Source organism: Monodelphis domestica, chromosome 4, assembly GCF_027887165.1.
Source record: "Monodelphis domestica isolate mMonDom1 chromosome 4, mMonDom1.pri, whole genome shotgun sequence".
In the NCBI taxonomy this organism is placed as follows: Eukaryota; Metazoa; Chordata; class Mammalia; order Didelphimorphia; family Didelphidae; genus Monodelphis; species Monodelphis domestica.
The window spans coordinates 327,708,910-327,736,675 of record NC_077230.1 but is presented as its reverse complement, the minus strand read 5'-3'; the positions used below and the strand labels follow the sequence as shown (position 1 = coordinate 327,736,675).

General features: G+C 36.0%; 1 protein-coding gene across 2 annotated transcripts in view; it reads left to right on the top strand.

Moving 5' to 3' along the window:
- The window catches only part of TMEM135 (transmembrane protein 135), a 377,165-nt gene that overhangs the window by 33,897 nt on the left and 315,502 nt on the right, over positions 1 to 27,766 (top strand). For both annotated transcript variants that reach the window (XM_001376587.5, XM_056794888.1), the window contains exon 3: positions 1,530 to 1,622. In XM_001376587.5, the coding sequence (XP_001376624.1) occupies positions 1,530 to 1,622 (93 nt within the window). The remainder of the gene's footprint in view (positions 1 to 1,529; positions 1,623 to 27,766) is intronic.

Below are 27,766 nucleotides of genomic sequence, written 5' to 3'. Positions count from 1 at the left end.
TGCTTTAAAGGTAAAATATCAATTCTCTAGTTTGGCATTTCCATGCCTTTACATTCTCTATTTTACCTTTCATGAATTATTATATATTACTTCTCCTCATTCATTCTATTTGAGGAAAATTGGTAAATTTCTTCCAAATGCATGGCATTTCATTCCCTTTCCATGTCTTTACATAGCCCATTTCTTTGGCTTATAGATTGGTTCCTCTTTGCCTCTACCTCTTGGCATTCCCTATTTCTTTTAAAATCCAGTTTAAAAAGGTGGCTTATCTACCACCTTTGGATGAGACCTTCCCTCATTTTCTCTTTGTCCCCTAACCCAGATTACTTTGTATATTTACCTTTCTGTGTACATGCTGTTTGCTTTGATAAAATCTGAACTCCTTGAGGACTTTGACTCTTTGCTTTCAGTATCTCTAGTTCCTAACACAGTATGGGTGTGACACATAGAGGGACTTAATATATACATTTTGATTGATTGCTGATACAGTAAAGTTCAACTTATTTTACCTGGGCTTTACGCATCAGAATTTCCAAATTTTTACTGTATCATAGTTATTTATGATTGTATCTAATTTTTACAAATCAATCTGATTTTTAGACTTATATCATCTTTTTCATGTTCTCTACATTGTAGCCATATTCATTACTAAACTTTTTTTTAAGTTTGTTTGGAATTCTCCTGATACTCTGCATTCCAATGTAATATGAATAATCTGAATATACTGACTTGGAATATACTCTTCCAAATCTCAATCAATTAAAATTCTTTTCTTCTTTCTATTCTTAATTCAGGTATTTTCTTTTTCACCAAGTTTTCCTGGTTCTCTGCCCCCAAGCTGAGTGTGACTGATTTTTTTCCCTTCATTTTGCTTTATAACATTTTTCTGGGATTGCTTATATCATAATCTTTTATTCTTGTTTTTCCATAATTTATGCTTCTGTCAAATCATGTTTCCTTAAAACAGTGACTTATGTCAGTTTCATTTACTCACTCATTAATTTGCAAATCAGCAAGCATCAATTAAACATGTCCTGTGTGCTAGGCACTGTTAGGTATTTGGTATACAAAGGAAAAAATGAAACATCCCTGTTCTAATGAAGCTTACATTCTATTGTAAGAAAAGCATAGAAAATGAAATAAGAAATGCAAAGTAATTTCTTAGGGGAAAACTCTAGCAACTGGAAAAATCAAGATACATTTCCTTTAAAAGGTGGTACTGAGCTAAGCTTTGAAGTAAATTTCATTTTTATATTTATATTGCTTAGAATACTGTCGATGCTTATGTCAGTTGAATTATGTAAGACTGTCTTCATCTATTATTCTATCAGACATGAATGCATATATGTACAGTTTTCCCTTTTTAGGCTGAAAGTTATGAGTGACATTATATATAAAGAGCTATTTATTTTAATGATATTTCCAAATGTGACACTACATTTATCAATGGAAGTCAGATCTCTGCATTAATAGTTTGTAATGATAAGATTTAATTTTGTTTTTATTTGAACTTTAATTTTGAATTTCAGGAGGATACTTGGAAAATTCTATGCCTGGAGTCCTGGCTTTGGTGCTGCTTTACCAGCTTCCTATGTGGCCATTCTTATTGAAAGAAAAAGCAGGTATATTTTATCTATGATGTTTATAGCAACTAATTTTAAAATTAATTCAGTCTAGTGGTATTTTTTGTTCATTATTCATTTATTAAGTGTATAATGAAGACAGAATAGGGACTAGATTATAGGAGGCAGATAGGAGACAAATTTTGGTACTTGTCTGCAAGTATTTTCACGAAGAGTGTGGATACAAGGAAGACCTATGTCTTAACGTATGTTAAGCGTCGCAACCTCGAGCCTCACACTAGGTTCAAATCCTTTGTATTGGCTTAGAATTTTCATCAACCTCATCGGGATTGGTTTCTTCTTTTTTGACCTCTGTGCTCTTTTTGCACAATTCAGGTTTAGTTTTGTGCTTCTTTGGCCCTCTGCAATGATTCTTTTGTATATCTTGTCCTGGAATCGGATAGAATCATTAAGCAAAGTCCCATAATATTTTTAAACAATTAGTGGCATCATTTTTACATTCTCAAGCTTTTGGGGCATGCATTGACATTATAGCAAGTATATTTTGAACTTATATTACTACAAAACAAAAAAGTTAAAGAAAATCTTAATACTGGTTACATGTGCTTCAAATATAAAAAAGGAGAGAAAAAATAAAAAAAACTGAAATAGTATATTGCACATGCAAGCTAAATATAATAATAAAAGAGTTTTTAAATTCAAAAATATAGCTTCTAATCACTGACACACTGTGTCAGGTAAGGAAATGTAGAATACAAGATTTCTCACCAAAATGAGATCCATTTCCTCTTCATATCTGGCCATGATCCACTGTGAGTATAAGCAAATGAATTTCACAAGGTAACAGTTTTTTTTATAAAGAACAGTAGTACAAATATGTAGGTATCAATATCCCCAAAATTCTCAATAGCCCAATTAATTACAATAGCAAACAAAAACCACTATAATTTTTTACATGAGTCTGCTGTATGACATTTAAGGAAAATGGAGACTTGTCACAAGTTTTTCAGGTGTAGCAGTGTTTTAACCTTGGCAAACATATTTTTAAACAAAGTAAAACTTATTTGGTTCTAGAATATCATCAAGAAGTCTAGATATCGTTAAAAAATGTGACAGAGGAGTCTAGGAAAAACCCAAACCTCTATATTGTTGATGTTGGGTAAAGGAAGCTGAAGAGTTATATATGAGAGATATGCTCCTCTTTTGGGAGTCAGGGGTACCATGCCCTGGGATTAACTTCCCAGCTCCATGGTATGAGACTGTGATGTCCCATCCATTCACATTTTTATAAAAATTGGGCTAAAGAGTTGCAGAGAGATGAAATTCTCTCCTGAATCTCAGGTGAGATAAATAAAAGGAACAGTGCACTCAGAAGATACCCTTTGAAATAAGCCACCCTTTGAAATAAGCCATGCTTATAACTTCCTGTTTTGAAAAGTCTCTTCCTTCTCCTTGTTGTCCCCCCCTGCCCCGTGGTACTTTGCAACGTGGAGGTTAACTATAGCCTAAGGAAGAAAACCTCTATTTTTACCAGCTGGTTTGTGAGTCCTGAAGAAACTGGGGCAACTACCAGCAGCCTGGGTCCTGGGACTGGGCTGGGGAGATCTGGCTCGGAGGCTGGAGATCAGATGGGGCTGGGCCGGGGCAGGTCGGGATCGGGAGAGTGATCTAGGTTAAGTAGGTCTGGAGTGGATAAATGGAGGCAGGAACAGGCAGCAAGAGCCAGGCGGGCAGGGCCAGGACCAGGTGAGTGATCTTGGTCAAGAAGGTCAGGAGGAGCTCAAGAATCAGCTTTGCTGAAAAGCCTTGGAGAAACGTGGCTTTAAAAACATTATCTAGGCTATCTTTAAAAAAATTTTTTTTGAGAAGTTCTCATTCAAATCTTGTGGTCACCATCACTGTAAAAATTAAATTAGTCTTTAGTAATAAAAGTATTATATTTTAAGAGGTTTATTAAGGATTATTAGAAATCAAGGAATAAAGAAAATGCAAACAAGAAAACCACATGCCTAGGGCTGATTAGCCCATTCAAAACCCCTGCTCTTAGCTTACTACATCCTTGCAAATGGAAGAGTACGAAGTAGGCGTTGATGCCAGTTAAATACTCCTTGTGATCTCACCCAGGTAGAGACTCAGGTGAGATTGTAGGGAATTCTGGGAAGCACCAAGGACTTCTCGGGATTGAAGTCTAGGGTTCAAATCTCCAATTTACACAATTGGTGATGTAGATTTATGCCTGGAAATTGACTTTTGATCGAATGATTTGATTTCATATACTGAATATAAAATCTCCTATAGACAAGGTTATGTAGGACATCTGATGTAGTTTTAAAATATCCCTCCATTTAGTTCTTCAAGGTGATTGAATATAATACTTTGATACTATCATTTGTTCATTATTTCATGAATGTTACTTTTTTCTACTTGTACAGAGCATAGTCCAGCTATTTCTTCTCATCTCACTATTCTTGTTCATGTCTTTCTATAAATCCTCCATAGAGAAGAGGCCCCATGAATTGCAAGACTCTGCGGTCTTTTAATAACTATTTTGTGGATGATAATATAATAGATTTTTCACCTGTTATTCTGTGGGATTACCTGATGTGATGAGCTTGTATTTTTCACACACACCTGTCTGTCTTCATAGATATTTTTGGCCACTTCTTATATAGAAATCATTGTTGATAATATGCTTATATCTACCATATGTCTTTCTTTTGGCCTTTGGGTCCATCATAGTTTTCTGATTTGACTTGGTATTTGTTTTTGCACATTCACTGCTAAAGGCAATAAAACTTTTTTTTTGGTTGTTTTTAAAATTCATACTGTGAAAGGCTATGTAGCTTTGGAAAATATAAAATGTACCTAATGAAGGCTGGTTAAGCACGTTTTTTAAAATTGATTCTTAAAGATTGAATTAAGAATATTTTTATGTTTAAAAAGGAAGTGGTGAAAACTGCCTAGGTACTTAGAGCAATCTAGCTACTCTAAAGAGTAGTTATAGTATAGAAAGAAAAAGTAACATCAGAGATAGCTCTTAATTTACAGGAGACAGTGTGTAATTAGAATTTTCTCCCCAGAACTCTCTTACCCAGCATCCCATTTGTGTTCTTGTGCTGAGTGTGAACACTGCATGCGTATGTACATAGGATGAATATATTTTGATGTAACCCCACCTCTCTCTCTTTCTCTCTCTCTTCTTCCTGGAATGTGGCTGTGAAGGTTGGGGAGAGAGCTTGGCAGGAAAGTTTACTCATGTGGTCATACTTAAGCTTTGTACTTCTATTTTTTAATTTCTTCTATTTAAGTGATTACTAATAAATCTTATAAAACATAATACTTGGAATTATTGGACATTAATTTAAATTTTACAATAGCATCCAGCAGTAAAAAAATGTAGCTTTAAATTTCCATATAGAAATAATTTTTAATAAGCAAAACAAACTAGATCCTTATATAAGGAGGCAAATTTGACCCTTAGGAATCTCTAAAACTTGGTACTTTGAGATCAATGACTTGTAATATGGTTTTTGGAAAGGTAGTCTTTCTTCACACAGAACAGTAGTGATAAAATGTTTATGTGTATATATATATATATATTTTTATATATATATATATATACACACACACACATATATATGTATATATGAGTAGGATGCAGAATAATCTCCATTCTCCCACACCTCTTAATTTTCCTGACTTTCTTCAAGACTTAGCTTAAATATTAGCTTCTGTGGGAGATAATTCTTAACTACACCAAATGCTAGCGCTTTCTTATTTGAAATTATCTTTTGTTTTTGTATTTTGCATACAACCTAATTTTTTTTTACTGAAATTTTTTAATTTAATTAATTGATTTAGAATATTTTTCCATGGTTACCTGATTCATGTTCTTTCTCTCCCCTCTTCCCACCCCCCTCCTGTAGCCAACGTTCAATTCCACTGGGTTTTTCGTGTATCATTGATCAAGATCTATTTCCATATTAGTAATATTTGCATTAGGGTGATCATTTAGAGTTTACATCCCCAATCATATCCCCATCGACCCATGTGATCAAGCAGTTGTTTTTCTTCTGTGTTTCTACTCCCATGTTCTTTCTCTGAATGTGGATAGTGTTCTTTCTCATGAGTCCCTCAGAATTGTCCTGGATTATTGCATTGCTTGCTAGCAGAGAAGTCCATTACATTCAATTGTGTCACAGTGTATTAGTCTCTGTGTACAATGTTCTCCTGGTTCTCCTTTCACTCTGTATTCCTGTAGGTATTTTCCAGTTCACATGGAATTCCTCCAGTTCATTATTCCTTTCAGCACAATAGTATTCCCTCACCAACAGATACCACAATTTGTTCAGCCATTTCCCTACTGAAGGGCATCCCCTCATTTTCCAATTCTTTGCCACCACAAAGAGTGTGGCTATGAATATTTTTGTACATGTCTTTTTTCTTATTATTTCTTTGGGGTATAAACCCAGCAGTCAATCTAGTTATTTTCATGCTTGTCTCCCCAATTATAAAATGAGCTCTTTGAGGACAAGGCCTACTATTTTTGTGTCTTTATCTCTTAGCGGTGTCTAGCTTATAGAAATCCCTTAATAAATGCTTGTTGACTGAGAAGGGGTGTTCCCTGTAACTGAAATCATAAGTCTAGTCCCTATTATTGGTATCTGTGAACTCCATATATTGAATTTATTATAATATAGAGAAATGACTTCCATGTGAGTCAGAACTGCAGCATGAACCAAAAGTTAATATATTATATTGTAAGTATATTCTTACATAAGATATATCTCACAGGGAAAACTGAAGGATGTTATTATATATTTGCTAAGAAGTCAGTGTAATTTGCTTGCATTTTTAGGAAAAAAAGTTTGGACTTAGGAATTGGATACTGCCTTTAGATGTTCCAAGTCTGAAAGAATTAACCTTGCTTATTTTAAATAATTTTAAATGTATTTAAATTAATAATTGAAATATTTTATATCGAAAGAAAATAATAGATAGACATGCTTTGGGATAAATTGTATTTAAGTATTTGAAGTGGCCCTATGAGGAATGAGAAGAAATGTGCTTGGAAATTGAATATACAGGAAGCCTATGTACATATTAAGCTGAATCAAACTGAATTTAACCAAATGTTAAATTGGATAGACTGTATTCAATTTAGATTACAAAAGTGCTGTGATTTTCTAGATCATAATATTGTGTATACAGGAAATATTGTATATTATATTTTTATTTCTATCTTTTAAGCTTACATTTGAAGTTCTCTGCTTATAAAACCTAATATTTTGGATATATAAAAAATACCAGTTCTCTTCCTGTTCTCCCCAAAATATTTTATCCTGTATTTTCAGTCTTTTCCTCATAGTTTTTCTAAAAGATTATATGAATTCTGTGTTTTTTCCATTTTTTTAAAGAAATACTTTGGCTTTCCCATTTCTTCCTAGATCCTTTTTTTGAAAAAAAAAATAGCAGGTTCTATAAAATTTGATAACTCAATTTTATAAGCCTTTTTTGTTTGTTAGAAATTCTTTTTCTCATGGAGTCCTTTAATATATGTCAGATTCAACATCATATTTTCATCAATTGCTTTTGATTGTGATATTATTTAGTGATTGACGGATTCAGTGTTAAATTACTTAAATCAATTTTCGTCAGTATTTGTTTTCCACTGTAGCCCATATGAATCTTAATTTTACTTGGGGCAGGATTTATAAGGAACCAAATCTCTTGAATTAGACTCTTCTCATAGTATTACAAGCTTAATAGAGACTGTCATATTACTAGAACTTGATATGAAAACCTGCTGTTGTACATTTTCTGACTGAAGATATTCAGATAGGCTTCCTAGTTCTTTGAAGCAGATGTATTTTTCTAGTAGGTAATTATTTTTCTTAAGAAATTGGTGCATTCTAGCAAAACTGAGTTTAGCAGTTGTTGCTTATTTGCCTTTCCTCATCTATTTTGTTAATCTTTTGTCCATTCATTACTTAGTATCACTTGGAAATATAGGATGGGGATGAGGTTCACAGGTGAGTGAAACAAAGGTAAAACTAAAACAGGTCATTTGGCAGCCATATAACTTTTTCCTTTTTGAAGAGATTTAACACTGTTGGCAAAAATGAAAATTTCAGGACCTACAGATTTAGATTATTTTTCGTTAGCTCACACACTCTAAGATTTCTAACTGTGTATTGGTTCTAAGGCAGGAGAGTGGTAAAGACTAGTCAATGGGGGGTAAGTGACTTGCCCAGGATCACATACCTAGGAAGTGTCTGAGTTTAGAGTTGAACCTAGGACCTCCTGTCTCTGGTCCTGCCTGTCAGTCCATCTTAGACTTTTTCAACTTGATTTCCTTTCCTCTCCTAACTATATTCTCTAGTCTTAGTCTAGTTTTCATGATTCAAATAGTATTACATCCGACATTTGCCTTTGTGGGCTGGTAAGGCAAGTGAGCTTCTTTTTCCTTGCTTCTTCTGTTTCTTTTTTATTTAATATATTGCATGTATATATGAAAACAGGTGAAGAACTTTCCCCGTAAGTATGCCAGATGTTACAAATGGTATAGATTTTTGCAGAGAAATTACTGATCCTTTGCTTATTGATGAATTGATGTAATAATGCTTAATAAGTGTTTTGCCGAATTAAAGCATTTATTGTAGGGTAGCAAAGTAGGTTAAATCACGTTTTTGCTACTTAATAACTTAGCAGAGTGCCTGATGTAATTTCTATTGTTGTTGTAAAGTCATTTTTCAGTTGTGTCTTACTCTTAATGACTCTATTTGGGGTTTTCTTTGCAAAGATATTGGAGTGATTTGCTATTTTCTTCTCCAGCTCATTTTACAAGTGAACTCAGGTATACAGGGTTAAATGATTTACCCAGGGGCACATAGCCACTAAATATCTTAGACCAGAATTAATTGAACTCAGGAATAGGAGTCTTCCTGGCTTCAAATCTGGTGCTCTGTTCACTGTGCTACCTGATTGACACAATAGGCCCTAAAGAAATTTTATTGACTGTGGACATATTGGTATGACTAAGGGCATGCTGCTTTCTAAGACTCTACTTCCTCATTTACAAAATGGGGATATCAATATCTATACTATTTATCTCATAGTATTTTTAGTCCAAAGAGATGTGTCTGTAAAGCATTTTGTAAGCCATAAAAGCCAATAAACTCAAAAGTTATGTGTTATGGGAAAACACTGAATTTGGTATCTATAGGACCCACATTTTCAATTTCTGCTTCAGAATTCAGATACTATCTGTGATCTCAGGCAAATCTTTGAATCTTTGCAAGGTAAATTTCCTCATCTATAAAACGAGCATAGTAATAGCAACAACCTACCACTTGTTGCAGAGGTCATTTGCATACCTTAAAGCTCTCTATTGTAAAATTTAAATTATATCTCTACTAATAAAATTATTATATTTTATGAGGTTTATTGAGGATTATTAGAAATCAAGGATACAAAATAAAAACCACATGCCCATGGCTGATTAGTCCATTCAAAATCCCCCAGATTAGCTTACTGGCTACACCATTTCAATGGAAGAGAAGAGAGCGTGGTGTTACTGCCAGTTAAATACCAATTGTGATCTCGCCTATATGGAGACTCAGGTGAGATTATAGGGAATTCTGGGAAATACCAAGGACTTCTGGGGATTGAAGTCTAGGTTTCAAAATCTCCATTTTTACATGCCCCCCCTGAGGGCTGAGGAAGTCTAGTCTCTCTGATGGGTCTTGTAACCATACCAGCTATGAAATTACAATAATTTGAAGATAAGAGGAAAAGAGAACAAAACCAATAATTGTTAGGTGCATTGACAAAAAGCCAGTTAGTGGGCAGTCCCTTTTGGCATACAAAATAAATGTTCAATCAACCTTCAGTTCAATCAACCACACCCAAAGTTCACTCTGGACCTTCTGGTGCAACTTGTATTCTGTGGAGGCATCTTCATGGTGTCTTCTTCTCTAAGCAGTTCACTTTCTGGATTCAGAGATGTAATGTGTTTCTTAACCTAAAATTACTCTCAAAAGGAATTTGAACTTTTGCAATTTAAAATAATAATATTTTATACATTCCACCCTGAAGAGGGTGATTGAAAAACACAGGGATCACTTAGGAATGCATGGCTGAGTTATGAGGTACATGAATCAGTTAGCAAGAGAAATCAAAAACATCAAAAAAAATCCAAATTAAAAAAAGATAATTTCTGGATAAAATATAGACTATCAAAGTCTTATGTGTAAAACTTTTAAGTATAGGAAAAATATATCTATAACAGGTCCTTGATTCAGGGCCCAATTAAAATGATCTAAGCAATGATGCATTTACCCAGTCAGTAGCCAGGACTACAGAAAGTTTGTCACACCATGAAAGACAAAAAAGGGACTAGATTATAGGAGCCAGGTAGGAGCCAAATTTGAGATATGTGGCAGAGACTTGAAGAGAGAGTCCTGTTTTGCAGGACAAGCCAAGATGCAAGAACCAAGGCTGGGGACTTGGCTGTCAATCAAGAAGAAGGTTCCAAACAGAATGTTCTCAGGAGTTGGCAGTTGAGGCTGGCTGAGGACCCTTGTGGGACTGGTTTGGTTTTGAGGCTCTCTGACCAAGGGAAAAACCTCTATTCTCTCTCTGAGATTTGACTGACCAAGAGTTGGAGGAAAGTCAAGCTGAAGGAGAGACTTTTCTTGGTGGCTGACTGTTGGGGGGAAGCAGATGAACTGATCTTATCAACTTCTGTCACAAACTGAAGGACCCTTGAGTGGGGCTTCTGGGGGTTAAGTCGAGAGACCTTGCTGACTGTGTGAAGAAGAAAGAAGATTTTAACTGTTGTCCTCCATCTCTGACTGTCCCTCTGTCACAGTTGTGACTTCCCAAGCCCTCATAATCTTCATTTTAGATTAGGGACACCCTCATCCCTCTTACCTCAGTTTCCCATCCTGTTTCCCAATAAAACCCCTGACTTGAAAAGGAAAAGAAAAGAATATCTCTATAGTTCACTCAGGGGTGAGGGAAGAAGCCAAAGCCTTCAAGAAGAACTGGGAGGTGAGGGAGTCTGGGAGGAGAGGGTAATGGAGTGACGGAGAGAGGGTAGGAGGAGATTAGGAGAAATATTGATCCACTAGTCATCAGTAGGCAAACCCCAGAGTATTACCAAGTATCTATCTAGAGCATTCTCCTGCAGCAGCATCCCCCTGTGGCAGTATCTCTCTCTATCTCTTTATCTTTGAAATAGTACTTCTAATTAGGCATTGTAACTAATCATCCTCAGGTGTCCATACTTAGTAGCAGCTCTCTCTAGTCACAATCTTAAGCCAGAGCACGACAGTCATTGCAGCAAAAAGTAATAGTGTCACACAGATCACCTTTTCTATTTTAATAAGAAATAGTTTCCACAGATTTACCTTTTCTATTTCAGATACTTGGTAGAATGTGGAACAAGGAAGACCCGCCTTTAACACATGTTAAATAGCCGCCACATCGAACCCCAAACAAGTTCAGGTCCTCTTGTCTTGGCTCAAAATTACATCAATCCCACCAGGATTGGTTGGTCTCTTTGACCTTGTGCTCAATTGGCACTGTGCAGTTTAGTTTTATGCTTCTTTGGCACTGTGTAATGGATCTTTTTGTATTCTCTTGTCCTGGAATCAGACAGAATCATTAAGCAAAGTCCCATAATTTTTTTTTAAACAATCAGAGGCATAATTTTTATAGTCTCAAGCTTTGGGGGCATGCATTGATATAATAGCAAATATATTTTAAACTTATATTACAGCAAAATCAAAAAGTTAAAGAAAATCTCAATACTGGTGACATGTACTTCATATATAAAAAGGGGATAAAAATAAAAAAAAACTGAAATAGTATATTGCACATGCAAGAAAAATATAATAATAAAATAGTTTTAAAAATAAAAAATATAGCTTATAATTATTGACACACCATGTCAGCTAAGAAAATGTAGGATACAAGATTTCTCACCAAAAATGAGATCCATTTCCTCTTCATACCTAGCCATGATCCACTGTGAGTACAATGCAAATGATTTTCACAAAGTAACAGTTTTTTTATAAAGAACAGTAGTACAACAGGTAATGCACATTCAAAAAGTATCAAAATCCCCCAAGTTTTCAATAACCCAGTTAATTATAATAGCAATAGCAAATGAACCCACTATTATATTTAATATGAGTCTGCTATATGACATATAAAGAAAATGGTTACTTCTCACAAGTTTTTCAGATGTAGCAATGTTTCAACCTTGGCTGAGATATTAAAAAAAAAAAGTAAAACTTATTTGGTTCTAGAACATCATCAAGAAATCTAGAGATCATTCTGGTGAAAGGGTAAAGTGAGCTGAAAAGTTATAAATGAGAGATACTCCCTTTTGGGAGTCATCCAGGCATACCATGCCCTGGGATCAACTTCCCAGCTCCTTTGATATGAGACGGTGATGTCCCATCCATTCACATTTTTATAAATATGTGATGTGGGAATTATAATTGTATTTCACTTCAGCTACTAAAATGGACCTTACCTCCTGTTATTGGCAGACAAAATGATCAGAGTTGTTGAAAAAAAAATCTAAAATCTTGTCTAAAAGACCCCTTAAAATCATTTTGAGCTATTTAGATCATTAAGTTTTCCAAAGGTTGTTATACAAATGGAATCAGTTTTTGATGAAATCCATCCATCATCTATGTGACAATTTATAAAGTAAAAAAAAAAAGGCTGTTTTTATATATGGGCTTATTCAATAATATTTGTTCAGTGTAGTTATAGGGGAAAAGCAACAGAATATAATAGTAGTTAAAACCCAGTACATTAAAATGTTTCAGTGTAACAGAATAGTATTGAATACATTAATATATGAACTTAAAACCAACAAAAGAAATCTTAAAACAATCAGCAAAATGCAATAAAATACAGAGATTTTTATAAAATATTGGAGTATGAAAAATCTTAAAAATATAACCTGCAGTCTCTTTAAAGTTCGTTTTTGTTTTTTGTTTTTATGCATTGAGATTCCTTTTGTCAGTACTGTGGAATTCGCCATTTCCAGGAAGAACATGGGTTTTAGGAATCTCAAATTGGGCAGGTTCAAATGGAAAAGAGTTGCAGGGAGATGAATTTCTCTCCTGAATCTCAGGTGAGATAAATATAAGGATCAGTGCACTCAAAATATATCCTTTGAAATACACAATGCACTGCTCTTTCATAGAATATGCCATATTAGTAATCAACGTACTGTTTGGAAAAATCTCTTCCTTCTCCTTGTTCCCTCCCTGAGGTCCCCTGCCACGTGGAGGCTAATTGTTGCCTAAGGAATGAACACCCCAGTTTTTGCCAGTTGGTTTGTGATTCTGAAGACAAAGGGGCAATTACCAGCAGCCTGGATCCTGGGGCTGGGGCCAGGACCAGGTGAGTGAGATGGCTGGAGGCAGGAGCAGGAGCCGGGTTCAGGCTGGGACCAGGTGAGCGATCTTGGTCAAGAAGGTCAGGAGGAGTAAGTTGAATCAGCAATAGCTTTGCGAGGGGGGCTGAAAAGCCTTGGCAGGAGAAACGTAGCTTAAAAAAAAAATCATCTAGGCTATCTTTAAAAAAAAATTGAAGTTCTCATCCCTTCATGATGGCATAAACTGTAAAATTTAAATTATATCTCTACTAATAAAATTATTATATTTTATGAGGTTTATTGAGGATTATTAGAAATCAAGGATACAAAATAAAAACCACATGCCCATGGCTGATTAGCCCATTCAAAATCCCTGCGCTTAGCTTACTGGCTACACCATTTCAATGGAAGAGAAGAGAGCGTGGCATTACTGCCAGTTAAATACCAATTGTGATCTCGCCTATGTGGAGACTCAGGTGAGATTATAGGGAATTCTGGGAAATACCAAGGACTTCTGGGGATTGAAGTCTAGGATTCAAAAATCTCCTTTTTTACACTATAAACATTACCTATTATTAATATTATATGTTGAACTGTTTAGTTTGACAAATATTAGTGGTAGTCTCTCGGTGAACAAGAATGACAATTGTCTTTGTGCATTATCATCTATTGATGTACCCTCATGTGGCTTTGAAGTCCAAAGACTGAGGCACAAAGTTTGTGGCATATGGGGCATGGGACGCCAGTTGTTACAGGAGGTGCAGTTGTGGCCTGGTGTCAGCGTTTACGTGCAGTGGCAAGATGTCAACGTCGCTCATCTTCAAAGGTGGTGGCGGCATGGTTAATGTGGGTTTGCCAGCTGCTTCTGTCAGAGGCAGCAAGTTCTAGTTGCTTTGGTGTAATGCCAGCCCACTTCAAGTTGGATTTTAGCTGATCCTTGAATCTTTTCTTTGGTCTGCTTTGTTTCCTGAGTCCAGCTGACAGTTCACCATAGAATACCTGTCTTGGTATTCGCTGTGGGTCCATGCGGATGACGTGTCTAGACCAGCGTAGCTGGGTTTTGAGGACCATGACTTCGATGCTGGTGGAGTTGGCTCTGTCGAGGACTTCCTGATTGGTGATAAGATCCTACCATTGGATCCTCATGATTGACCGGAGAGAGCATTGGTGGAATTGCTCCAGCTGTTTCATGTGCTTCTGGTACAGTGTCCATGTCTCGCAACCATACAGGAGCGAGCTGAGGACCACAGCGTTATATACTTTGAGCTTCGTCACAGTGCTTATACCTCTGTGTTGGAGGACTTTGCAGCACAGCTGCCCGAGTGCCTGGCTGGCCTTTTGGATCCTGGCATTGATCTCATGGTCTAGGGATCCATCGTTGGCGATGGTGCTGCCCAGGTACTTGAAAGTGTTGATGTTAGAAAGCTGCGTGCCATCGATTGGAATGCACGGCTGGTTCGTTGGCCTCCCTGGTGCAGGTTGGAACAGCACCTCTGTTTTGCTGAGGCTGATAGTCTGGCCAAACAGTCTTGCAGTAGAGAACCTGTCCACAATGGTTTGGAGATGATTTTCTTGGTGGGCCATGAGAGCACAGTCATCTGCGAAGAGAGCTTCCAGGATGAGTCTCTCTGTTGTCTTTGTTTTTGTAGTCAGGCGACAAAGGTCGAATAGTGAGCCATCCAGTTGGTATTTGATGTAGGCACCCAGGTCTAGATCCATCACAGCATGTCATAATACTTGGGTGAAGTATAGGTTGAATAATACTGGAGCGAGGACATAGCCTTGTTTTATGCCATTGGAGATGTTGAAGCGATCAGAAGTCTCTCCACCAGATAGGACTTCCCCTGTCATGTCGACATGAAAGAGCTGGATCAGTTTGACGAATTTTGCTGGGCAGCCAAGCTTGCTAAGGATCATCCACAATGCGTCCCTGTTCACTGTGTTGAACGCCTTCATCGGGTCTATGAAGACAATGTAGAGACTCAGGTTCTGCTCAAGGCATTTTTCCTGCATTTGCCTCACCGTGAAGACCATGTCCATGGTGCTGCGATCTGGTTGGAAGCCACATTGTGATTCAGGCAGGTTCTGCTCTGAAACAGATTATGCATATCAATACTCCAGAAACCTTAAAACACTGCATAAGTGTTGATTATTATGATTATTTTTACTATTAAGTGGTTAATCTTTGCAGAAGCATTATTCTGAACATAAAGATTTCTGTGAAACATACCTTTCTCCTAAAAGGGTTTATAGATTCTTAATAAGGAAAAGAGAAAAACACAAACCAGTGTGCTATGAAGGCGTATGACACAAGTATAGAGGAAATATCTAGGCAATGCGTTTTGATAAATTTGGATCATATTACCTATTTGTAGATGCTGAGAGGTAAGGTCAGCAAAGGCTTCATTTCATAATAATTTTGGCATCTGAATTCAACCTTGAAGGCAGGTAGTAGAAGTCATCAGTTGGAGAAGGTGGAGTAATCTAATCCATTTTAGTCATAGAGAGAAGAAGGATGGGATGAGAACAAGACATGTGGGGTTAGTAGTCTAGTATGGCTAGAATGTTGAGTATGTAAAGGGGAATTTGGGGTGGTCCAGTGTGAGATGAGGCTAAAAGTTTGAAAATATAATGCAGAGTACTTGAATTTTTGGGAGAAGGGTTTATCTTGTCTTGATTAGGAAGTGAGGATCCATTGAAACTTTTTGGGCAGGAGCATTTCGTGATCAGACCAATAATAAATAGATATTATTGTAAAGGTAGTTTTATCCTGTAATTTTAAAGTCGTTGATTAAAGTATGGGCCACCTAATAATATACTAGTAAGAGATAACATGATGTAATTATTACATACTGATGGTAGTTGACATCTATCTAAAATTAAATTTTTTTGGAAAGAGGCTATGATACTTTAGACTAATAAATAAAAGGCAATTTACTAGATCTCTTTTTGTAGAATACACAAATGCTAATCAGAAGTGATTTTCTCCATTTTAATAGGAAAAATGTATGTTAAATCTTTGCTTGGAGGACAATATGTTAATGCCATAGAGTACTGATCTCTGAAGAATGAAAAGTAAAAAACAAGCCAAAAAAAGGACAATGAATTATGAATAGTAGTTATAAATGGACTGCAGCATGTTAATTATTTTGTATAACACTTTAAAGTTTACAAAACATTCACTTCTTGGTTTTCCTGTGAGATAGCAAATATTATTATCCCTGTTTTAAAGATGAAGAAATGAAGTTCCTGGGAGTTGTGATTTTGTTACTGTCTGAGGAATTTTTGAAACTAGAGCTTCTCACACCATATTCAGTACATTGTGCCATCTAATCTGCTTCTCTGAAGATATAGATAAGGAAGTGGTATAAAAAATTATGGAGAACGATATATGGCTGGAAGGGGATCTGTATTTGTATCATTTTGATATTATAGTTATAGATGGTTTTCTCATTAGATTTTTAGATGACACAAAGCTGAGATGCATAGCCAACACATTGGATTTCAGAGCCAGGAGCAAAAGAATCTTGTTAGGCTAGAGTATAGGGTGCAATCTAGTCAAGTGAAATTCAATAGTTAATATAAAGTCTTGCTGAAAAAGAAAAATATATACAGAATACATACAGAAAGAATTGATTTCATTATGGGAGAAACATGGATAGATAGCAGTTTTGTAAAAGATCTGGTAGTTTCAGTGGACTTTCAGCTCATGAGTCAGCAGTGTGATGTGGCAACTAAAAAAGCTAATGTGACTTTGGACTGAATTAGAAGGGGCATGGTTTTCAGGAATCAATTGATTATACTCTCATTGATCTTTGCCCTTGTGAGACTTTATCCAAATCTGGCTTCAAATACTTATTTGCTGTGTGACTCTGGACAAGTCACTTCTCTTATTTGTCTCAATTCCTCAACTATAAACTGTGCTGGAGAAGGAAATGGCAAACCACTCCAATATCTTTGAGAAGAAAACCTCAAAGGGGGTCACAAATGGTGGGACATGACTGAAAAATGACTAAACAATAACAATAAAAAAAATTAGTTCCGGACCTCATGGTTTTAGAATATTTTTAAGATGGAGAGTGTCTAGCGGAGAGTGATTAGAATGATGAATGGCCTTGATTCCATGACATTGGGGGATCAATTGAGAACTGGAAATGTTTATGTGGCCTGGAGAAAAGAAAACCTGGGGGAGGGTATGGAAAATTTTCAAGCAGAGACTGCAAGATTACTTCTTGGCTATATTATATAATGATGATCCCTTTTGATTTGAGATTGGAAAAGTGGGCCTTTAAACTCTCATATTCTATTAAAAAAATAAGTGGGCTGTTATATTAGCAAGAATGAGAAACAATAGATAGATCTCTTTGGTGGTACATTTTTACTATGAAAATATAAAGATAACCATCCAGCTAATTGGATAGATTTTTAGTAGTGGGTGTATCAGTAATTGTACTGGAATTTCATGGGGTGACCATACCAGTGAAATTGTGTATCTGCTCATGAAATTAATAAAATATGACATTTCTTTAATTTCATAAATATAATTTAGGAGATAATTTTTCTTTCTTATATTAGCAATTTGATTGCAATCACTAAAAAAAACCAATACAATTAAATTCTTATATTTTACTGAAACATCATGCTTGTATTTTTTTTTCAAACAGAATGTTTATTTTATTTTTTAAATTGAAAAATTTTATTTAATCAATTTTCCATGGTTACAAGATTCATGTTCTTTCTTGCCTTTCTCCCCCCCCCCCCCCTTCGCCCAGCTGACACTCAATTCCACTGGGTTTTACTTGTGTCATTCATCAAGACCTATTTCCATATTATTGATAATTGAACTAGGGTGATCATTTAGAGTCTACATCCCCAGTAATATTCCCATCGTGTGATCATGTGATTCCCATGTGATCAAGCAGTTGTTCTTCTGTGTTTCTATTCCCACAGTTCTTTTTCTGGATGTGGATAGCGCTCTTTCTCATAAGTCCCTCAGAATTGTCCTGGATCATTGCATTACTGCTAATAGAGAAGTCCATTACATTCGATTGTACCACAGTGTATCAGTCTCTGTGTATAATGTTCTCCTGGTTCTAATCCTTTCACTCTGCATCAGTTTCTGGAGGTCTTTCCAGTTCACATGGAATTCTTACAGTTCATTATTCCATTGAACACAATAGTATTCCATCACCAACAGATACAATTTATTCAGCCATTCGTGAATCGGAGGACATCCCCTCATTTTCCAATTCTTTGCCACCACAAAGAGCAAACGAATAAATATTTTTGTACAAGACTTTTTCCCTATGATCTCTTAGAGGTATTAACCCAGCATTACTATGGCTGGATCAAAGGGCAAACAGTCTTTTAAAGCCCCTTTGCCATCCAGAATGGTTGGATCAATTCACAGCTCCACCAGCAGTCCAATAATGTCCCATATGTAACCTCCAATAGTTACATCTTAAAATTCTCATGGGTGGACACCTGAGAAGGAGATTGTAAACTGAGGGAATATGGATAGAGGAGAGAAAGAGAGAGACATAGGAATAAAGACTCAGAGACAAGGAATTAAAAATTATGTGCTACATGTTGCCATGTTCCTCAAATGGAATTGGGAGGGGGCTCCACACGTGTTCTCAAACTTTTATTGGAGAGTTTAGGAATGTGGAGTGGGAGGTAGCTAATGAACATATGACATGGCATAGGCTTTAACATTAGGTCAATTGACAGTCATGTAATCAAAAGAGGAGGAGGTTAATCAAACATGTGACTTGGAAAGGAATGTGGTCTAACAAGGTATGAGCTAGGACCCTGTGGCAAATAATGTCCTGCTCAGGAATTCTTTTTTTCACCTTTGGACTGAAGATTTGGCAATACAATAATCAATGAGTAACATGACCATGAGTCTGGTAAATGAATACATAAGGTACAATATCAATACATCAATAATACTTTCAAGATGCTAATATGCCTGGTATGTTATACTAATTTTGCCACATCCCCTCCAACATTTATTACTTTCCTTTGCTGTCATGCTAGCTAATCTGCTAGGTGTGAGGTGGTACCTTGTTTTGATTTGTATTTCTCTAATTATAAGAGATTTAGACCATTTTTATGTGTTTATTGATAGTTTTGATTTTGATATCTGAAAGGAAATTCCCCATTTATCAATTGGGGGATGACTTGATTTTTTGTACAATTGATTTAGCTCCTTATATATTTGAATAATTAGACCTTTGCCAGAGTTTTTTGTTATAAAGATTTTCCCCCAGTTTGTTGCTACCCTTCTAATTTTGGTTGCATTGGTTTTGTTTGTACAAAACTTTTTTTAATTTAATGTAATCAAAATTATTAATTTTATATTTCATAATTTTTTCTAACTCTTGCTTGGTCTTAAAATCTTTCCTTTCCCAAAGATCTGACAAGTACACTATTCTGTGTTCACTTAATTTACTTATAGTTTCCATCTTTATATTGTTTAATTTATGGTTGGACTGAATATATTTCATTGGTCACCAGGAATTTAATTACTAAATCCCAAAAATGAATTACTAAAGTCAGAATGGAATTTATGGTAGTTTATTTAACAACAGAGGAAGGATATTAAGGACGAGAGAAAGAGAAGAAGAAGAAGAAAAGTGAGAGAGAGAGAGAGAGAGAGTGAGAGAGAGTGAGTGTGAGTGTGAGTGAGTGAGTGTACGTGCTCTGGCTTCCTCTAAGCTAGGTAGGATTTCAAAGCCTCCAGCCAAGGGAAAGGAGTCTCAAGACGATAGGCCTTTGACATCTCTGGAAAGGCCAAGGAAAGTAAGTCAGCCTTTATACTCGTCATGTGTCAGTTCAGTCAGCAGATTCTTTATTAGCCTCAACTCCAGTAGAATTGCTTCTTATAGGAGGTTCCACTCCAAGTGTGTCTCTGTTTGTGTCTCTGTTTCCACTTTTAAAGATTTTTTTCTCATGGGTCACTTTTACATCTACCAGTCACAGCCTATGTTCTTCTCCAGGACTGCCCACTCATTCAAATGTGGGTTGTATGAGTGTTCATATCTTTTTGTGGTTACAATCCAAAATGGGTAGATCTGAATACTCAACTTTAAGTACTGTGCCTACATTTTTGGGGATTAAAATCTAAAAATAGACAGGGGATTACAATTTAATCTTCATAATCAAGAAAGAGTTAAGTACCTTCGTAGTTACAATCAGGGAAGAGCCAAATCCAGTCTTCACAATATTCAAGTCATTCACCCATTCTGAATTTATCTTGGTATAGGGTGTGTGATGTTGATCTAAACCTAATCTCTCCTGTACTGTGGTCCAATTTTCCCAGCAGTTTTTGTCAAATAGTTGATTTTTTGCTACCAAAACTGCAATCTTTGGGCTTATCGTAGACTGTTTTGCTGAAGTCACTTACTCCAAGTCTATTCCACTGATCTTCTTTCTGTCTCTAAGCCAGTACCAACTTGTTTTGATGACCACTGCTTTATAGTATAGTTTGAGATCTGGGATGGCAAGGCCATCTTCCTTTGTGTTTTTTTTTTCATTATTTCCCTGGATATCCTTGATCTTTTGTTCTTCCAAATGAACTTTATTATGGTTTTTCCTAATTCAGTAAAAAAGTTTTTTGATAGTTCTATGGGTGTGGCCCTAAATAAGTAAAAACGTTTGGGTAGGATTGTCATTTTTATTATGTTAGCTCATTATATCCATGAGCAGATTATGTTTTTCCAGTTGTTTAGATCTAGTTTTAATTGTGTGGAAAGTATTTTGTAGTTGTGTTCATATAATTCCTGTGTTTGTCTCGGCAGATAGATTTCCAAGTATTTTATATTGTATAGGGTGACTTTTTTTTTTTTATTAAAACCCTTACCTTCCATCTTGGCATGAATACCATGTATTGGGTCCAAGGCAGAAGAGTGGTAAGGGCTAGGCAATGGGAGTCAAGTGACTTACCCAGGGTCACACAGCTGGGAAGTGACTGAGGCCAGATTTGAACCTAGGACCTCTCATCTCTAGGCCTGACTCTCAATCCACTGAGCTACCCAGCTGCCCCCTAGGGTGATTTTAAATGGAATTTCTCTTTCTAATTCTGCTGCTGAGATTTGTTGGAGATATATAAAAATGCTCATGACTTATGTGGGTTTATTTTGTATCCTGCAACTTTGCTAAAGTTGATTATTTCCACTAGCTTTTTAGTTGATTCTCTAGGCTTCTTTAAGTAGACCATCATATCATCCGCAAAGAGTGATAGCTTGGTCTCCTCACTGCCCATTTTACTACCTTCAATTTCATTTTCTTCTCTAATTGCTACTGCTAGTATTTCTAGTACTGTGTTAAATAATTGAGGCCATAATGGGCCTCAAATCCTTGTTTGACTCCTGATCTTATTGGGAATGCTTGTAATTTATCCCCATTGCGGATGGTGCTTGCTGATGATTTTAGATATATACTGTTTATTATTTTTAGGAAAGGCCCTTCTATTCCTATGCTTTCTAGTGTTTTCAGTAGGAATGATTGTTTTATTTTGTCAAAGTCTTTTTCTGCTTCTATTGAGATAATGATGTGATTTTTGTTGGTTGGCTTGTTGATATGGTTATTTATGTGGATGGTTTTTCTAATATTGAACCATCCTTGCATTGCTGGTGTCAGTCCCATCTGATCAAAATGAATAACCGTCATGATCACTTGCTGGAGTCTTTTTGCTAGTATCCTATTTAAGATTTTTGCATCTTTGTTCATTAAGGAGATTGGTCTGTAGTTTTCTTTCTCTGTTTTTGACCTGCCTGGCTTTGGAATCAGTACCATATTTGTGTCATAAAAGGAATTTGGTAGAATTCCTTCTTTGGTTATTATGCCAAATAATGTGTATAGTATTGAGATTAGTTGTTCTTTGAATATTTGATAGAACTTATTTGTAAATTCATCTGGTCCTTAGGATTTTTCTTAGGGAGTTCTTTTGATGGCTTGTTCAATTTCTTTTTCTGATAATCTATGCAATTTATATTTTTGTCAGTATTCATCCATATCGCCTAGATTGCCATTTTTATTGCAATAAAATTGTACAAAATAGTTTTTAATGATTGTCTTAATTTCCTCTTAATTTCATCTTTGATACTGTCAATTTGGTTTTCTTTCCTTTTTTAAAATTAGATTGACCAGTCCTTTGTCTATTTTGTTTTTTCAAAGCACCAACTTTTTGTTTCATTTATTAAATCAATAATTCTTTTACTTTTGATTTTATTAATTTCTCTGTTGATTTTTAGGATCTCTAATTTAGGTTTCATATAGGAATTTTTAATTTTTTCAGTTTCTAGTTTTTTCATTTCCATGCATTTATCTTTGCCCTCTCTAATTTTTTAATATATGCACTCAAGTATATAAAGTTCTTCCTAAGTACTGCTTTGGTTAGTAGGATGTTGAATTTTAGTAGGATGTTGAATCATTATCATTTTCTTCAATTAAATTATTGTTACTATCATTTGTTTTTTAACTGATTTTGGAGAATTATATCTTTTACATTCCAATATATTTTTGATTTACCTTTTCATTTACCCTTACTAATTAATATTTTTTTTGAATTGTGATTTGAAAAGGTTGCATTTATTATTTCTGCTCTTTTGCACTTGTTTAACTTTTTTCTCTGCCCTAGTACATGGTCACTTTTTGTGAATGTACCATGTGCTGCTGAAAAGAAGATGTATTTCTTTTTCTCCCTATTTATTTTATTCCACATATCTATTAACTCTAATCTTTCTAAGATTTCATTCACATCTCTTACTTCTTTCTTATTTAATTTTTAGCTTGATTTATCTAGACCTGATAAAGTTCAGGTCTCCCACTAGTATAGTTTTATTTATCCTTGAGCTCCACTAGTTTCTCCTTTAGAAATTTGGATGCTATTCCATTTGGTGCATACATGTTGTGTAATGATATTTCCTCATCCTTTATACTTCCTTTTATCAGGATGTAATTACCTTCCCTTTCTTTTTTCATCAGTTCTATTTTTAATTTTGCTTTGTCAGATATCATGATTGGAACTCCTGCCTTCTTTTTCTCAGTTGAAGCCAAATAGATTTTGCTCCATCCTTTTACCTTTACACTGTGTGTCTACCTGTCTCATGTGTGTACATGACATATGGTATGTGTAATATTTATTTGGAAAGGAAAAGGGATTAAAAAACAGGGGGATAACTTGAGGTTTGTATGGGGGTAAGGAGGAGTTAAGGAGAGAGGGAATACTGCTTGGTGAAGCAAAGGAGGGAGATGCCCCCTGCTGAGAGGAAACAGCAGGGGTCCGATAAGGACTGTTTGTCCTGGAATGACTGAACTGAAGTTCAACTCCCTCTATGACCAGAAAAGATAGTCCACTTATCTGACTACGAATTCAAATAATATAAAGTTTAATAACCAGTTGGGATTCAAATAATATAAAGTTTAATAACCAATTGGGATTGGAGTTTTTCCTCAGCTTCAGAGTTTCGGCGAGGCCCAGAGGCTGGCGTAGGGATTCTCCCGCTCCCTTCTACTCAATATCAGTCCTGCTTTGTCTACTTCAGAATCTTAGCAGTAGATAGACAGCAAACAAGAACAGGGCTAACCTTAAGAAGTGATTGGGCCTGACTCTTCAGACTGAACCAAGAAGAAGAGGCACACCACACCAGACTGGGCTGAACAAGCTCCTTCCTCCTCCAACACCAGGAAGCAAGTTCCCCCCAGGCCGGAAGGAAGTGCTAGTCACAAAACCCAACTGCCACTCTCAGCAAGAAGGAAGTGCTAGTCACAAGACCTAACTGCCACTCCCAGTTGTCCCTTCCCCCACAAACTGTCAGTCTTGTTTCCTTTCCACATATGTATGACACGTGTGACAACATATGGTAGGATCTTGGTTCCTAATCCACTTTGCTATTGGCCTCCATTTTATGGGTGAGTTTATCCCATTCACATTCAGAGTTATGTCTACCACCTGTGTATTCCCCAACATTTTGATTTTCTCTCCTACTTCTGCCCATTTTACCTTATTTCCTTTGAAACCAGTGGTTTGCTTTTAATAAGTCCCCCTAATCTTCACCCTTATTTTTCTTCCCTTTCTGCCCCCTCTCTTTTTGTTCTCCAGTTATTTTTTTAGGGTCTATTAAATTCCCTCACCCCTCTCTTTTTGTATTCCCTGCCCCACTCCCCCACCTTGGTTTTTCCCTTCTCACTTTCCCTGTAGGGTATGATAGAATTCAATATCCCAATGGATCTAGATGCTCTTCCCTCAGAATTGATTCTACTGAGAGTAAGTTTTAAGTATCACCTATTAAGACTTGTTTATTTTACATTTTGTGACTCTTTCTATATCTTGCTTGGTTTTAAAGTCTTTCCTTTCCCACAGGTCTGACAGGTATATTATTCTGTGTTCACCCATTTTAGTTATAGTTTCCTTCTTTATGTTCAAGTCACTCACCCATTTTGAGTTTACCTTGGTGTAGGGTGTGAGGTGTTGATACAAACCTAATCTCTCCCACACTGTCTTCCAGTTTTCCCAGCAGTTTTTGTCAAATAGTGGGTTTTTGTCCCAGAAGCTGGGTTCTTTGGGTTTGTCATATACTGTCTTACTGGGGTCACATACCCCAAGTCAATTCCACTCATCTTAGCCAGTACAAAATTGTTTTTATGACCACTGCTTTTTTTTCTTTTTTTTTTAATATATTTTATTTGATCATTTCCAAGCATTATTCGTTAAAGACATAGATCATTTTCTTTTCCTCCCCCCAACCCCCCATAGCCGACGCGTAAATCCACTGGGTATTAGATGTTTTCTTGATTTGAACCCATTGCTTTGTTGATAATATTTGCATTAGATTGTTCATTTAGAGTCTCTCCTCTGTCATGTCCCCTCAACCGCTGTATTCAGGCAGTTGCTTTTCCTTGGTGTTTCCACTCCCATAGTTTATCCTTTGCTTATGAATAGTGTTTTTTTCTCCTGGATCCCTGCAAATTGTTCAGAGACATTACACCGCCATTAATGGAGACGTCCATTACGTTTGATTATACCACAGTGTATTAGTCTCTGTGTACAATGTTCTCCTGGTTCTGCTCCTCTCGCTCTGCATCACTTCCTGGAGTTTGTTCCAGTCTCCATGGAACTCCTCCAATTTATTATTCCTTTTAGCACTATAGTATTCCATCACCAACATATATCACAATTTGCTCAGCCATTCCCCAATTGATGGGCATCCCCTCATTTTCCAGTTTTTGGCCACCACAAAGAGCGCAGCTATGAATATTTTTGTACAAGTCTTTTTGTCCATTATCTCTTTGGGGTACAGACCCAGCAGTGCTATGGCTGGATCAAAGGGTAGATATTCTTTTGTCGCCCTTTAGGCATAGTTCCAAATTGCCCTCCAGAATGGTTGGATCAATTCACAACTCCACCAGCAATGAATTAATGTCCCTACTTTGCCACATCCCCTCCAGCATTCATTACTTTTACCTCAGAGTTGTTTTGATTTGCATCTCTCTGATTATAAGAGATTTAGAACGCTTCTTCATGTGCTTGTTAATAGTTTTGATTTCTTTATCTGAGAACTGCCTATCCATGTCCCTTGCCCATTTATCAATTGGAGAATGGCTTGATTTTTTGTACAATTGATTTAGCTCATTATAAATATGAGTAATTAAACCTTTGTCAGAGGTTTCTATGAAGATTTTTTCCCAATTTGTTGTTTCCCTTCTGATTTTAGTTACATTGGTTTTGTTTGTACAAAAGCTTTTTAGTTTGATGTAGTCAAAATTATTTATTTTACATTTTGTGACTCTGTGTCTTGCTTGGTTTTAAAGCCTTTCCCCTCCCAAAGGTCTGACATGTATACTATTCTGTGTTTACCCAATTTACTTATGGTTTCCTTCTTTATGTTTAAGTCACTCACCCATTTTGAATTTATCTTGGTGTAGGGTGTGAGGTGTTGATCTATTCCTAGTCTCTCCCACACTGTCTTCCAATTTTCCCAGCAGTTTTGTCGAATAGTGGATTTTTGTCCCAAAAGCTGGGATCTTTGGGTTTATCGTATACTGTCTTGCTGAGGTCGCTTTCCCCCAGTCTATTCCACTGATCTTCCTTTCTGTTTCTTAGCCAGTACCAAATTGTTTTGATGACTGCTGCTTTGTAATATAGTTTTAGGTCAGGGACTGCAAGGCCCCCATCATATGTGTTTTTTTTTTCATGATTTCCCTGGATATCCTTGATCTTTTGTTCTTCCAAATGAACTTTGTTATGGTTTTTTCTAAATCAGTGAATAAGTATTTTGGTAGTTCAATGGGTATGGCACTAAATAGATAAATAAGTTTGGGTAGGATGGTCATTTTTATTATATTGGCTCGTGCTATCCATGAGCAGTTAATGTTTTTCCATTTGCTCAAGTCTAGTTTTAGTTGTGTGGCGAGTGTTTTGTAGTTGTGTTCATATAGTTCCTGTGTTTCTCTTAGGAGGTAGATTCCTAGGTATTTTATTTTGTCTAAGGTGATTTTGAATGGGATTTCTCTTTCTAGTTCTTGCTGCTGAGCTGTGTTGGAGATATATAGAAAAGCTGATGATTTATGTGGGTTTATTTTGTATCCTGCAACTTTGCTAAAGTTGTTGATTATTTCAATTAGCTTTTTGTTTGAATCTCTAGGATTCTTTAAATAGACCATCATGTCATCCGCAAAGAGTGATAACTTGGTCTCCTCCTTGCCTATTTTGATGCCTTCAATTCCTTTATCTTCTCTAATTGCTACTGCTAGTGTTTCTAGTACAATGTCAAATAGTAGAGGTGATAATGGGCATCCTTGTTTCACTCCTGATCTTATTGGGAATGCATCTAGTTTATCCCCATTGCAGATGATATTAGCTGTTGGTTTTAGATATATTCTGTTTATTATTTTTAGGAATGACCCTTCTATTCCTATGCTTTCTAGTGTTTTTAATAGGAATGGGTGTTGTATTTTATCAAAGGCTTTTTCTGCATCTATTGAGATAATCATGTGGTTCTTGCTAGTTTGCTTGTTGATGTGGTCAATTATGTGGATGGTTTTCCTAATGTTGAACCAGCCCTGCATCCCTGGTATGAATCCTACTTGATCATGGTGAATGATCCTTCTGATCACTTGCTGGAGTCTTTTTGCTAGTATCCTATTTAAGATTTTTGCATCTATATTCATTAGGGAGATTGGCCTATAGTTTTCTTTCTCTGTTTTTGACCTGCCTGGTTTTGGAATCAGTACCATGTTTGTGTCGTAAAAGGAGTTTGGTAGAACTCCCTCTTTGCTTATTATGTCAAATAGTTTGTATAGTATTGGGATTAACTGTTCTCTGAATGTTTGATAGAATTCACAGGTGAATCCATCAGGCCCTGGGGATTTTTTCTTAGGAAGTTCTTTGATGGCTTGTTGGATTTCAATTTCTGATATGGGATTATTTAAGAATTCTATTTCCTCTTCTGTTAGTCTAGGCAGTTTGTATTTTTGTATATATTCATCCATTTCTCCTAAATTGGTGTATTTATTGCCATATAATTGGGCAAAGTAGTTTCTAATGATTGCCTTAATTTCATCTTCATCGGAGGTGCTGTCCCCCTTTTCATCTTTAATGCTGTGAATTTGCTTTTCTTCCTTCCTTTTTTTAATTATATTGACCAATACTTTGTCTATTTTGTTTGTTTTTTTAAAGTACCAGCTTCTTGTCTTATTTATTAAATCAATAGTTCTATCACTTTCGATTTTATTAATTTCTCCCTTAATTTTTAGGATTTCTAGTTTGGTTTTC